This window comes from Thamnophis sirtalis, unplaced genomic scaffold (genome assembly GCF_051295495.1).
Source record: "Thamnophis sirtalis isolate CommonGarterSnake01/CBP01778 unplaced genomic scaffold, rThaSir2_p1.2 scaffold_6, whole genome shotgun sequence".
NCBI lineage: Eukaryota > Metazoa > Chordata > Lepidosauria > Squamata > Natricidae > Thamnophis > Thamnophis sirtalis.
The window spans coordinates 67,397,177-67,412,606 of record NW_028261386.1 but is presented as its reverse complement, the minus strand read 5'-3'; the positions used below and the strand labels follow the sequence as shown (position 1 = coordinate 67,412,606).

The 15,430-nt window shown below is 34.0% G+C and overlaps 1 protein-coding gene across 1 annotated transcript in view; it reads left to right on the top strand.

Moving 5' to 3' along the window:
• Nucleotides 1-15,430, top strand: part of RYR2 (ryanodine receptor 2) — a 276,429-nt gene that overhangs the window by 247,191 nt on the left and 13,808 nt on the right. Inside the window, exons 85-96 of the mRNA XM_087718053.1 lie at nt 1,826-1,906; nt 2,121-2,209; nt 3,596-3,724; nt 5,112-5,216; nt 6,036-6,117; nt 7,588-8,891; nt 9,504-9,571; nt 9,968-10,115; nt 10,829-10,915; nt 11,924-12,142; nt 13,361-13,491; nt 14,925-14,967. Of these exons, the coding sequence (XP_087574179.1) occupies nt 1,826-1,906; nt 2,121-2,209; nt 3,596-3,724; nt 5,112-5,216; nt 6,036-6,117; nt 7,588-8,891; nt 9,504-9,571; nt 9,968-10,115; nt 10,829-10,915; nt 11,924-12,142; nt 13,361-13,491; nt 14,925-14,967 (2,486 nt within the window). The remainder of the gene's footprint in view (nt 1-1,825; nt 1,907-2,120; nt 2,210-3,595; nt 3,725-5,111; nt 5,217-6,035; nt 6,118-7,587; nt 8,892-9,503; nt 9,572-9,967; nt 10,116-10,828; nt 10,916-11,923; nt 12,143-13,360; nt 13,492-14,924; nt 14,968-15,430) is intronic.

Genomic DNA, 15,430 nt, shown 5'->3' with positions numbered 1-15,430 from the left:
AACATGGTAAACACCTTCTCTTTTTTGTTCACAAAAGATTTTCTCTCCTCTCATATATAATATGAAATATGTATATGATTACCAGTTTTTCATTATTTATAATTGCAAGTAAGTAGGTGCTTTAAATAAATGTAAGAAACAACTTGGAAAAAATTATCAGCAGTATAGAAGAGAATGGTTAGGATGGAATGGCTTTTGGTATATGTATTAAATCCAAATGTTCTATATCCAGAATCTGCGCAACAAAAGAAATGGACAGAAATATTTCCAGGGAAATCCTTTTGCCTTCGGAAGGAGAGATAATTCATAAACTGCCATTTAAGCACTTTCAAGAACTGCAACACCTACCACAACACTCATCATTTTTTTTCTACCATACATTACTTCTTGAAAAATATATTCCCATCTCAAATGGTCCATGACAGGAACAAAACATCTGTATGTGTAATAATGCCATTGAATAGTAGCATGGGCACAGGCAATATTTTAACTAAACTGTATTGTGTTAAAAGTTTTTACTGTACTCACTTTTACTGTACGTTCAGACTTTTTCTGAATATATAGCCATTACCATTGCACATCACACAATACACAAGAGGATTTTTGTTTACATAGGCCAACCTATTTATCTATTTAGTAAATTTATAGGCTCACCCATCTTGTTTACATGACTCTGGACAGATTACAATGAAGAATAAAAAAACCCTCTCCTTTTTATGACACTGTAATCCCTTAATTTGGGGTAAAGTCAGGGTGACTGGATGGAGCTGAGCATTTATTGGTCAGATGTCCTTCGTGATGCTATGCAGAGTTCGCAGCAGATATTTTTTCTTTGCACCTTAGAAGAGAAGCATCTGCTGCTATCTAGGATTGAACTCTCAAAGCTTCCAAGTGGAAGGTGAGCGTCTTCATTACTAGGCCACCATGCCACTGAATTAAAGAGATGCTGTTTTCTAAATAGAATAGAATAGAATTCTATTCTTCTTCTGAAGATCTAATAGGACGGGTAGACACCATGGGGGAGATACTGTATGGTCCTTACATAACTCAGCCCCAAGGCATGAAGGCCTTTAACAGTCTTCTCTGCACCTTGAAGTGGGCAGAGAAACATTGAAGCTTGTGGTGAACAACCGGCACCTGTAATTGCAGGTAACTGCCATATTTTATACCAGCTGAAGTTTCTGAATACTCTTCAAGGGCAGCTTCGTGTAGAATTGGTTGCAGTAACCCATTCAGGAGATAACTAAGGCATGAGTGACTATGAGCACTCTATCCTTTTTGAAATAGTGAAACGGGCATTATTTAGAAATCAGTATTCAGTTACATTCTTATTTTTCATGAATAAAAACAATATTAGAGATATATCACTTTATTTCATTGGCTTCAGTAACTTTCTCCTGAATAAGCATTTTAGAACTAAGCAAATTTTCAATAAGCTTAATTTAGTTCGATTACAATAGCTTTTGCTTATTCCAGTATCTATCTATAGATTACATCCTTAGGTCATTCCTTTTACCTGATCCTAAACATTAGATTCCCAATATTACATATTCACAAATTCAAAATTAAAATGAGAGATAATTTCTAAAATGTTGCCAAGCTCACGTTGCTACATTTTTGGGAGATGTGTTTTCAAATTTTACTTTTTTTCTCATAATGAATGAACATACCTACTTCCAAATAAAAACACTATGGAACTGATTCTGGGAAAATGTTACAAAATGTAATTATGTCTATAATTCTTAAAGCAACAAGTGCTACATGTGATGTTCTAATGTTACCTGGCATCTTGTTATGATACTTATTGGGATTGACTTTTCCACAGGAGAAAAGGTGATGCAGGATGATGAATTTACCTGTGACCTCTTCCGGTTCCTTCAGTTGCTTTGTGAAGGTCATAATTCAGGTTTGTTCTCCTCCTCCTCTATTGCATCCAATGCTCTAAAATACCAAAATAATGATGAAAGCTTAATTTTGTAAACCAAATAATAGGTTTGGTAGGTATAATTAATATATTGAAAAAGTTAATTACATACAAGTAAGCATGTTATGATATAGATAATTTTCAAGAAGTTCGAGATTAGGACAAACGTTAACTCCATCTCATTCTATTCTCCAAGGTTTTCAGAATTACTTGAGAACTCAGACTGGTAATAATACAACTGTCAACATTATCATATCAACTGTGGATTATTTATTGAGAGTTCAGGTAAAATATCACTCACTGTAAGGTTTCACTAAAGTTTATGTTATTTTTGCAATAAGAATAAATGTATGGGTATTAATTAGTAGGTTTTGAAGTTGTAATGCAGAGAAATTTATTGAGTTTCACATTTTAATTATTAAAACTCAAACCTATGGGATCTGGAGAATAGTTATGCAATACATAAGCATCCATATATTTCTAAATTTTGTTAAGTGTTTGCCTTTACAAAGCAAGAATACATGTACAGTAGTAGGAAAACTGGGTTCACCGACAAAATGGCGACCGACAAAAGCACGCACAACTTAACCACGGTGACAAGACAGCGAGTTCTGAACCGCGCCGACGAATGAGCACTGAATCACGCCGACAACAGCACGCCGACAGAAGGGCGCTGTAAACCTAAACCTAACCCTAGCCCTAAACCTAATGCTAACCCTAACGCTAACCCTAACGCTAACCCTAACCCTAAACGTAACCCTAACCCTAACCCTAAACGTGACACTAATGCTAAACCTAACCCTAAACCTAACCCTTACCTTAACTTAAATCGCCCTTCTGTCGACCCGCTGTTGTAAATCGCCCTTCTTTCGACGCGCTGTTGTCAATGCGCTGTTGGCGCGTTGATGTCGCGGTTTTAGTGATGCGCTTTTGTCGGCGCGCTTTTGTCGGGTCACGGGAAAACTGTACATAAGCATGATTTAAATTTTTCATTAGAATTATTCCTTAACAACCCAAATTTGAAATTGGATCACAAAAGTAAAAGTAGAAAAAAATGAAAAACTATTTATCTCTGTGTGTGTGTGTGTGTGCGTGCGCGTGCACACACACATACACCCCACTATTATTATATTTTGCTAATTTGTAACACTGTTATGTATATTTTTCCACACTGGAATATTTTATATCAAAAAGCAAGATTGATAATGCTTATTTCCTCTCCTTTATTCTTCTAAGATACAGTAGAAATATGGGAACAAGAAAGCAGTAAAAGGAAAAAAAGTTTAATTGCCTTAGGTACATTGGTGACACCCTTTGCAAAATTCTTTCCAACAGTCATCCAGTCTCCTCCCATGTTTGTACAAAATTTTCATAAGCATTCGTTCCCATCCTCCCTTACCCCTTTTTGCTTTTTGTATTCTCCTACATACAGGAAAGAACGTAACAGCAGGAAAATCAAATGAAAGTTGAAGTTTCAATCTGAGTTTTCATGATTCCTATGTGTAAAGATTCAAGTGGACCTTATTTGAATTCTAAAGCTGATGGGATTTTTACAGAATATATTTTTTTCTAATATTAATCTGTCTCACAGTTTTGGAGAATTTATAAACAAATTTTCCAGATGCATATTTTTTGAAAAAATATTTTATCTTTTTCTATTTCCAATTTTAGGAATCAATTAGTGATTTCTATTGGTATTATTCTGGAAAGGAAGTTATTGATGAACAAGGACAACGTAATTTCTCTAAAGCGATTCAAGTTGCAAAGCAGGTCTTCAATACTCTTACAGAATATATTCAGGTAAATAAATTGCTTTTCCACGTCATTTCATGACCCTGTCATGGACCTCTAAAAGAATCGAATAAATAAATTGGGAATAACATGTTTGTCAACAAATGAAGAGGAGAAAGTTCTGGTATGCAAGTGGTGACCTCCTAATTTCCACAAAGTGAGCAATATGAAAATAGTCTCTAATTAAAATGCACCAAAAAAACACGTATACCACTTAACAGTTTGAAGTAATTCTACCAGGCAGATAACTCATTGAAATTACTTGAGTGCTAATTAAGTAATTTAAGTGAGTTATCCAGCTGCTAGAATTTCTTCAAATTGTTAAGTAGTATACACCGTCTTTGGTTAAACTCTCAGATTAGAGAGAAAGAGAGACCTTATGTCAGTCACTCATACTAACATTCTATGTATACCATCCTAGAGTGACCATTTGCACTATGTATTCCTATGGTTTTATGCATTAGTCCACCAGGAAGCAGACTACAAATGCTTTTATCCTTATTGGGACTTATCAGATACACACAGTCATTAATATTAATACTGAATTTTTAAGCTATTGAGTTTTATACAATTTAATTATATAGCATTCCATTCCTGGTAGAGGGTTTTGACTCTCAAAGGTCTAAAACTAATTATAATGGCTACATGGACATGATGAATAGAGTAATGACAAAACCAATTTGTTCCCATTGATGCTTTAATCTTTAAAAATCAAAGAGGATTGTGATCTTTTATTTTATTAATATTGACTCTGTACATTGGTTTGTGTGTGCGCGTGCCTATGCGTGTTCTTTGACATTCTTTAAGATTTAGTGATTTTGGGAAATACAAAATTTAAAACCAGTGCCATTTTATTTGGAAATCACTTTGTGTTGGTCTTTGACTATAATACATTTTTTATTTGATTTGACTTAGATCGTTAGTACGATTACATAATTTATTTGGCCCTCACATAAATTAAACAGTTGCTTTAATGTAGTGCTTATTTCTGACGCTAGATATAAATGGACAAATACATCTGTATACTCCACATGTAAATGAACCCATCTGCATAATATAATGGCTTTTTATTTGGTTGGATAAATGCCAAATTGAAGTTGCCCTTCCTGTTTAGGTGACTGAAAAGGCTGACTTTCACAGAATATCCGTAGGGGCTTTATTTGAATTTAGAAATATATAATAAATGAAAAACAACTAAATGTTGTATAACGTGTTATTATTTGGCTTGATTGCTGCTTTGTAATAACAGAAGATAAATTTTGTAATGACAGAAGGTAAATTTACATTAAATCCATATTCACAATAATAACTCATTACATTGATATTCCACCTGATTCCTGGTGATTTTTTTGTTGTATACTCTTTATTCTTTGAGGTTGTCGTTTGTTTTTTCCAGGGTCCATGTACAGGTAATCAACAGAGTCTTGCACACAGCAGGCTTTGGGATGCTGTGGTTGGTTTTCTTCATGTCTTTGCCCACATGCAGATGAAGCTCTCTCAGGTACAGAATGACGTTTAATGCAATTGGTTACTCCTGTTTAATTAAAGAAAATGTAATGAATGTTTGTTCAGTTAATGGCCTCTCAGTAATATTATAACACTATGAATTAGTACTCTCTTTGGACCTGATTGTTAAAACAGATTGGACAAGTGGATTGTATTATGCTAAGGGTAATGAAATTTGATTTATACCAAAGGAGAAGAACAAATAGTTCAATACTCATTTCTAGTAGGGACAGCGTTTAAAAAAATAACAGAAATAAAGAATAACTTAGATGGAAGGGAGCTTGAAGGTCTTCTAGTCCAATGCCCTGCACAAACAGGAGACCCTATACTATTCCAGACAAGTAGCTGCACAGACTCTTCTTAAAAATTCCAGTTCTGGAGCACCCACAATTTCTGAAGGCAAGCCATTCCATTGGTTGATTGCTCTCACTATTAGGAAATTTCTCCTTGATTCTAGGTTGCTAGATGTTAGTGGGAGAAATGTATAACCTAATGAACTCTTGAAAAACAACTGCAGAACTATGCACATTAGAACTCCTGGAAGGATTCAGAAAGATAGGCTTTACTGGGGTTAAAGCTGGTACATTTCTTGATATTTGTCACTTTTTTTGAGAAAGTTGTTCTCTGGGTGATTCAAGATGTAGAGTCTTTGAAGAAATTAATGTAAACAATTTCACATGAATTATTCCTAAAGTAATGTTTGAAAATCCATGTCCTCTTCTTTTCTTATAAGTTATGGCAAGGCAGGAATAAGATTTTATCTCCTTGCAGCATAAAAAAAAGATTTATGGGTATCTTATATTTATATTGACAGGATTCTAGTCAAATTGAATTACTGAAAGAATTAATGGACCTTCAGAAAGATATGGTGGTCATGCTGCTATCTATGTTGGAAGGTAACTTTAAAATTATAATTTTAAACACATTTTATTACGTTATTTTTCAAATTGCACCTATGAGGTGTTTCTTCCAAGTGCAAAATATATCTTAAAAATACACATTTATTAGGCTCACAAGAGGGAAGAAAGAGGTTACATTTTCCTGCCTACTGTAGTGTCAATGAATGAAATGCAAAAGCAGGATTAATATCAGCAAGTTGGCTGAGAGAGTATTCAGCCTGCCAATTTGTATAGATTACTGTGGAAAAATTCAAACTCTGGTAATCAATTAAAAAAATAACATTTTCTGATGTTAGTGAGGTACATAAAAATGAAACACATTTACATCTTTCTAGAGATTAATTAAGGGTGGGGAAGGGTGTTAAATAGTGTGAAACAACTCCTCTCTGGCAGACAGATCTATTTGCAAAATAACAGCATGGCATTCACTAGTACTGTATAGTCAGATAGATCTAAAGAGCTTACTGTTGTAACCTTAGTACTGTATAGATAGAAGGGAATTGGGTTATATCTAGTGGTTGTTTTGCTGGTGACAGATTATAAGTAGAATACTCAAGAATGTGCTGGCGACAATTTTGGATCCACTTAATTTACCATGCTTTTGATTCTTCAGTGGGCTACCAGTTTAGTCCCTTTATTAATGCTGATCTTGAGTGATCCATTTAAGTTTTCCTTCATTTCAAAGGGAAAAGCTTTCTTTAGAAGGCTTTTCTTGGGATAAAGGAATAGTGATACTTGTATTCATAAAAGCTTATTGTAATTGTAATCTGTGTATCATATGCAACCCCTGAAACCTTCAGTCTGCCCCAAAGTGTAATTCCCTCCATCAGCCAAAAAAATGGATCCTACTAGTGTAGTTGATGAGCATGCACACATGGATAAGTGTCCACACAAATCATTTGCCTTTTTTTGAACTGTGCTCCTTTAACCTACAAAAATTATAATGAATTTAAACAACGAATTCTAATTCCTTGGAACCATGATAGGAGCATGATAAACCTTTCCCTAACCCTGTGCATCCTCTTTGTGAGAGTATGTTTGTATAAAGATATAACCACAAAGTTTGTACAGAAACATGGTAATCTCTATCTGATTCTCAGCATTCGTGTCTGACTGACCACCAGCTGTGACCACTTCCACTCACCAACAGCTCCTGATAGCCCATCAGCCATGATATGCACTCTGTAATTCAGAACAGGGAAATGGGAGCATCAATAGTTGAAATGCAATGTAATGCAATTATTAAATACTTTTCTTTTAAGCTTGAAATAAAAACACAGGCTGCTTCATGTTTGGTCAATTCTAAATATTAACTAAATATTTCTAAATGATATTTAGAAATACAGTATTGTTGTCCTCAGATTTGTAGTATAATTTCAATGTTTATAATATTTCTTTGTGTTACTTAGACGATTTAAAGTAAACAAGTCAGTCAATAAGATTATTGACACACTTTCCCGCATTCAGGTAATGTTGTGAATGGAACAATCGGCAAGCAAATGGTTGACATGCTGGTGGAATCGTTCAACAATGTAGAAATGATTCTAAAATTTTTTGATATGTTTCTAAAACTGAAGGATTTAACTTTCTCTGATGCATTCAAAGAATATGATCCAGATGGTAAGGGCATTATTTCCAAGAGAGATTTCCACAAAGCGATGGAGAGCCACAAACATTATACTCAATCGGAAACTGAGTTTCTGCTCTCCTGTGCTGAAACAGATGAGAATGAAACTTTGGACTATGAGGAATTTGTGAAACGATTTCATGAGCCAGCTAAAGACATTGGCTTCAATGTTGCTGTTTTGCTGACAAACCTGTCAGAGCACATGCCCCATGATACGCGACTCCAAACTTTCCTTGAGTTGGCAAACAGTGTTCTCAACTACTTCCAGCCCTTTTTAGGACGCATAGAAATAATGGGCAGCGCAAAGCGCATTGAACGAGTTTACTTTGAGATCAGTGAATCAAGTCGGACGCAGTGGGAGAAACCTCAGGTTAAAGAGTCAAAGAGGCAGTTTATTTTCGATGTGGTAAATGAAGGTGGGGAAAAGGAAAAAATGGAACTTTTCGTTAATTTTTGTGAAGATACCATCTTTGAAATGCAGTTGGCTGCTCAGATCTCAGAATCAGATCTGAACGAGCGGTCTATGAACAAAGAAGAAAATGAAAATGACAAGCTGGAAGAGCAAGACCCCCGAATAGGGTTCTTCTCTCTAGTGACCATCACATCAGCATTAATAGCCCTCAGGCATAACATATTGACTCTGATGAAAATGTTAAGCATGAAAAGTATAAAGAAGCAAATGAAGAAGATGAAAAAAATGACCATGAAGGACATGGTCATGGCTTTGTTTTCTTCCTACTGGACCATTTTAATGGGTTTCATGCATTTTTTATCAAGTGTCTTCAGAGGCTTCTTTCAAATCATGTACAGCTTGCTGCTTGGAGGGAGCCTGGTTGAAGGAGCCAAGAAAATTAAAGTAGCCGAACTTTTAGCTAACATGCCTGATCCTACTCAGGATGAGGTCCGTGGCGATGGAGAAGAAGTAGAAAGGAAGCCAGCTGAAGCTGCTTTGCCTGCAGAAGACCTGACTGATCTCAAAGCTCTATCAGAAGATAGTGACCTCCTCTCAGATATTTTTGGCTTAGATTTAAAACGAGAAGGAGGACAGTATAAACTAATTCCACATAATCCAAATGCAGGCTTGAGCGATTTGTTGAGCAGTCCTTCTTTACCCCCTTTACCTGATGTGCAAGAAAAAGTGCAGGTACAAATACTGTTTTTATTTATCTGTCTTGTTTAACTCTCTTTTTTATTTTTTTAAAAGCTAGTTTAATTAATTAATGCTACCTTGTTTCCCCGAAAATAAGACCTCCCAGGATAATAAGCCCAAGCGAGCTTTTGAGTGCATGTGCTAAAATAAGCCCTCCCCCAAAACTAAGCCCTCCCAAAAATATTGCAATACAGCAGCAGCCATGAGATGACCACGTTCGCCACCTCCTGCACCTCAAAAATAATAAGACCTCCCCGAAAATAAGGCCAAGCACTTATTTTGAGGCTTAAAAGAAAATAAGACCCTGTCTTATTTTCAGGGAAACACAGGTATTTAAAAAACAACGTTTTTCTTGTTTTAAAGTGGATAATTTTAGGTAATTTTTTTTCAAGATTGTAAGGGTTTAAAAATTAGATTCAATTTTAAAATGAAAGAATCATTTTCAAATGAAAATGTGTTATCTTATTTTTACATGAGCCATAGAATGTATGTGTATTTTTAAAGGTTTTTTAGTAGCAATACCTCTTTTTTTGTTTTATGCCATATAATTTGAAAATGGATCATTGTCATAATGTTTTCTGTCTTGTTTATTTTTATTTATTCAAGGACCAGAAGATGAATGAAGATGAAAAAGATGAAAGAGAAGATACTAAATTTGAACATGAAAAAGCAGAGTATGTCCCATTATTTTTGTATTGCAGTATAAATTAACAATTCATTTGTATATATTTACTTTGTGTTTATTGTACTTGGGGAATCAAGCAGAACACCATGTAGGAGTTTGTAACCTAGGATTACACCACTTTTGTTTTGTAGTATATTTTTACTTTTTAACACAATATTTGTTCCATTTTAATTTTATTATAAAATGATTATTGTTATTAGATTTTCTGAGTTCTTTACATATTGTACATTTTCCATAGTCTTTGTTCAACTATTAGCATACTTGTATCATTGGAAAAAAGATCTCTCCTCTCCATGGTGCAAGTTGATTCTTTCCTCATTAAGATATTAAATTTTAATTGAGAAATGTGACTGATATTATAGTTTTGGAAAATATGTGTCTACAGGGGAGAAGATGGAGAAAAGGAAGAGAAAACAAAAGAAGATAAGGGAAAGCAGAAACCAAGGCAGCGTCACAAACATAGGCATGGTGAACTAGAATTGCAAGAATCTGCCTTCTGGAAAAAAATTATTGCATATCAACAGAAAGTCCTTGTAAGGGGTTTAAAAGTTAAAATAGACAAGTATTCCTTATAATACATCATTTTGTATACATATTTGTTTAAATGTTTATATTTGCAGCTTAATTCATGTTTATGTCTATGTCTATTCCAAAGCTAGACATTATTTATTTTCACAAAAAATTCTTTGGGGAGGGAATGCAAAACCATTTCTGGGTATTTTCTCCCTCATTGCAGATTATCAAACATCTATATGAAATATGTAGATGGGAAAGTATTGTTCATTTCTACATTCTTATTTGCATTTTAGTATAGTTTGGTACTGTTTAATATACACACTGTTCAGATACAATCCTTAAACATTAAATACACATAATTTGGATAAGTGCTTTTAATTGTCATAAATTATGTGAATAATTAGAAGTGGAAAACGTCTTATGTAATTATTTAGAATAGCATTCTGCAAGTTATGTAGAGAAGATAAAGATATTAAGTGTAACTAGCTATTAAGCATATTTATTTGTTAGATTTATGTCCTGTCTTTGTTGTATACAATTCATCAGGTTACCTCCTATTTCCTTCATAATAACTTCACTGTGAGGTGGGTTTGGCGAAAATAGAGAGATTAGCCCAAAATTACCCAGCCAGCATTTGTGTCTAATAGTGGACTATAACTCAGTTTCCTGATTTCTAATTCAGTACTTTAACTATTACCTAAAACTGATTTAAAATTATTTCTTTTTTCAGAATTATTTTGCCCGGAATTTTTACAATATGAGGATGCTGGCTTTATTTGTTGCATTTGCCATTAATTTCATTCTTTTATTCTACAAGGTAAATCCTTCATACTTTAAACTTAAACTGACATATAAAAAACTAAGTGATTTTTAACTCAAAGTCTTTACTCCGTAGTGTAAAATTCTGACATAATATCCTGAATTTAGGGCTTGCTTATATAGACAGCTTTTAGTATATGCATTTACTGCATAAATGTGCCTTAAAGGTGATTGAATTTATTCTGTATCATTTCTCCGTATTCCAAGATTATAAGTCAACAAAGTTTTACTAGGTTTTATAATATCATTAGTGCAATCAATACCATAATTTTATAAGGCAGCAATAAACATATGTAACGATTGGGGGGGGGATGCTTATGGAGGCTAAAACACTATTAAAAATAGTTAAGCTTTGTAGAGTTGTGAATACTGTTTAAAGATAGAATTTGAAAACATAGGTAGTCCTCGACTTACAATCACAATCTGAGTCCAAAATTTCTGTTGCTAAGCAAGACAGTTGTTAACTGAGTTTTACCCCATTTTATGAACTTTCTTGCCCCAGTTGTTAAGTGAATCACTGTAGTTGTTATGTTAGCAACATAGTTGTAAAGTGAATCTGGCTCCCTATTGACTTTGCTTGTCAGAAGGTCACAAAAGACAATCAGATGACCCCAGGACCATGGAATCATCATAAATACATGCCAGTTGCCAAGCAGTTGAATTTTGATCACGTGGCCATGGGAATGCTGCAGTGGTTGTAAGCGTGAAAAGCAGCCATATGTCACTTTATTCAGTGCTGTTGTAACTTTGAATGATCACTAACTGAATCATTGTAAGTTGAGGATTTTTTTGTAAAATTTGAATAGCATTTGACTAAAGAAAATAAGAAATGCCAGCAGAGAAAGAAATTGAGGGGATGAGATCTGTCAGAATTTCAGCTCAAGGCTTCCTACTGTTAAATGTCAATGATCTACCCCTGGAATAATCCTGCTTCCACCCGTTAGCCCTTTTCTTTTGTGTGTAGCTTGTAGAAATGTGATATTTCTGTCAAATTGTTCTTCAACAGGTATCTACATCTTCAGTATCAGAAGAAAAGGAAGTACAAGTAGTTAATACTGCTGAGAAAATGAAGCTAAACAGCCTAGAAAGTCCTTCTCATAGAATCATCACAGTACACTATGTCCTTGAAGAAAGCAGTGGCTACATGGAACCTACACTCCGCATTTTAGCGATTTTACACACTGTCATTTCCTTTTTCTGCATCATTGGGTATTACTGTCTGAAAGTAAGAGAACGAGGATATCACATCTGCTTCAGCGGTGAAATCTAATTTTTTTGGCCACCAGTTCTGTGGACGTGGCTTGGGGGGGTTGTCATGTAACTGGGTGGGTGTGGCCAACTTTTTTTTCACTTTTTAAAGCATTTTTTTTCCTGCTGGTTCAGGCAAATAGGCAGGAAAAATATGCTTTAAAAAATGAAAAAAAAAAAGAAGCTTCCAATGATCGCACAGAACACAGTTGAGCTGCGTGATCCTTGGAAACTTTTTTTTATTATCAGTTCGCAGAACCAGGGACAATTGTCCCTACCGGTCCAAACAGGGAGGATTTCACCCCTGATCTGCTTACTGGACTATAGTTCCCTTGGACTTATTTTGTCTCCCTCTCCCTGATAACTCATTTATGTTTGTGTATTTTATTTTATTGGTTGTTGTCAGAAGAAGTAACAATAAAGGTTATGTCAGCAACATGAATACAAACAAATCAAAACTTTGTATTCTGAATTATGTAATTCTTTTCGTTGGAAAGAACATACTAGAAAAATTGTTAATTTTGTTCACCTGTTGCATATCTGTTATTGGCAAGAAAAAGCAATGATTACAGGTAATTGTCCCTTCCTGCTATAGTCCATTATAGCTTCTAAAACATTTTCTGGAAAGGACATTCTAAAGTAGTATGGAAAATGAAATAGGAGATTGCAGTGGGAAAGGAGAATCAGTTAAAATTCTTCTCTTTCCTCACCCTTGTAATCTCTCTTCACTGGATTATATCATCTTTTGGGGAGAAAGTCCTTGTGAATACTATTTGATTGATTGATTGATTGATATATCAAATACCAAAAACATTTATCTCCCTCACAAAGCGACTAAGTAAAATGCAAGTGAAACATAAAAGCTGTATATAAATATTATATTAAGAGGCAATTAAACAAAGGGTGGAGAAATTAAAACTCAACTTTGAAAGGCAGAAGAAGGGCTTGCAAGATGCTAAGTAACCCAATGGCTTAGTGTTCCTCTGTAGGCTCCAAGCAAGTCAGGAGAGAGTCAGGGTCTGCCTCACCTCTGAGGGGCGGGAGGGGGGGATGTTCCAAAGAGCAAGAGCAAAGACACTTACTTTAGAGAAGTATGTAAGTTTATCAGTTCTTTGCATTTTTCTCAGCTTCCAGATACGGTTAACAAGTAATTGCTCCAAGTGAATTAAACAACTTTTTCTACTTCTATTTCCAGGTTCCATTGGTAATATTTAAGCGAGAAAAAGAAGTTGCAAGGAAATTGGAATTTGACGGGCTGTATATTACAGAACAGCCTTCAGAGGATGATATTAAGGGACAATGGGACAGACTTGTTATCAATACACAGTGAGTCTTTATCTTTTTTTGAGGCTCCATGGCTCACGTCACTTTTAATTTTACCAGGAATAAGTAGTGATTGGATACACCTGGGACACAAATTGCAAAAGTAGAGGCAGCTATAGCTCTCCTAGGTATATTTCAGTATGAAATTCTATTTTGAAAACAAGCACTGAGAAATATACTTATTACATGAATGCATTTAAGAATGCACTTAATATAACTGTTGCAGGAAAAAATCACACTAGGTAGATTTTATGTAGATTAAAAATGGTAATGCGTGGCAATAATAAATCATCTATATATTCCAGCCCTTAAAATATTTTATAAACAACAATAATTCTTTTCTGGATTTCTCACAACTTTTAATAACTTTGTTCAAGCCTTGGCTCAGAAAATTGCAAAATTAGTCCTCTAATGCATTATCTTTATATTCTGAGAATGCACACTTTTATATAATTAACAAATGTATATTTTATTAGCTGCCCTGAAATTTGTATAATCTTAAATATATATTTTTTCCTAAATTTCCCTGCAAAACTTTTTATGTCTCCCCATTGATCTGGATATAAAAGAGCCAATTTATGAATAAATACATGTGCAATTGTTATAGATTAAAAATAAATTGTCTACCTTTACACATAGCTTAATGGCTTAATGTAATATTTAACATTTACCATGCAAATGTTTACCAGTACAATTCTGCATCCAGATAGCAAATTAAGCTTCCTGTAATACTGAATGCTGTCTATGTACGATTTCATTATCGCCACTACTACAGAAAATATTTATCCAGAATTATAAAAAATAAGGACTTCATGTGGAATCAGATTTCAGATTTGAAATTAATTCATAAGTTTATTAAAATTTTTGATGATTTTGATAGTAATGCAATAAGTCAATCAATTCTGCATCCAGATAGCAAATTAAGCTTCCTGTAATACTGAATGCTGTCTATGTACGATTTCATTATGGCCATTATTACAGAAAATATTTAACCAGAATTATAAAAAATAAGGACTTCATGTGGTATCAGATTTCAGATTTGAAATTAATTCATAAGTTTATTAAATGTTTTGATGATTTTGATAGTAATGCAATAAGTCAATCAGTCCATATAACTGGACAATGTTTGAGAAAAGTGACATTTAGTTGCAATTTAAGAAATAAAATATTTAAAAAAATATAAAGGAAATAACTAGCATCAGTTTAATTTTCAACTTTAACTTTAGGAAGGAAAAAAATGAACTTGCATTGAATTGTTAAATGATTATCTGAGCATTATTTTCCAGTGAGAAATTGTAACTTCCATAAGTTCCTTTACAGGTGAGGAAAACTTGGAACCTCCAAGAAAGATCTCTGTAAATTTGGAATTCAGAAAAACTATGTTTTTTGAAGTGAATGATAACTTATATTTAAACATAATTTCTTTCAAATCATAGGTCTTTTCCTAATAACTATTGGGACAAGTTTGTGAAAAGAAAGGTAAAGTATTTCATTATTGTTAAATTATATGTTTCAGTTTTAAATAGCATGGTCTAATTTCTGACCTACATTATTTTCTACCATTATTGGTTGTAATTATGAATTCATATGATCAGATTTCTTATCCATATTGAGTAACTATATTGGGATCGTTCACTCAATTTTACATCAAACTGAGTACACCACTCATGAAGCTTGTGGTGTATGTTCATTGCTCAGTGAAAATTACTAAGTCTCTGTTAAAGTGCTGATTTTGTGTGTGTGTGTGTGTGTGTGTGTGTGTGTGTGTGTATACACACACAGTATATACTTTTGAGTCAGTGTTTACCAGCCTCACGGAGTTTAATGGTTACCTCGTTTAGCAAATGTTTGCAAATAAAATGCTAATTTAAAAACCATTTTACAACCAATGCACACACTTACAGCCCAATTTAATTTGCCTTCAACAATACACACTGGAATG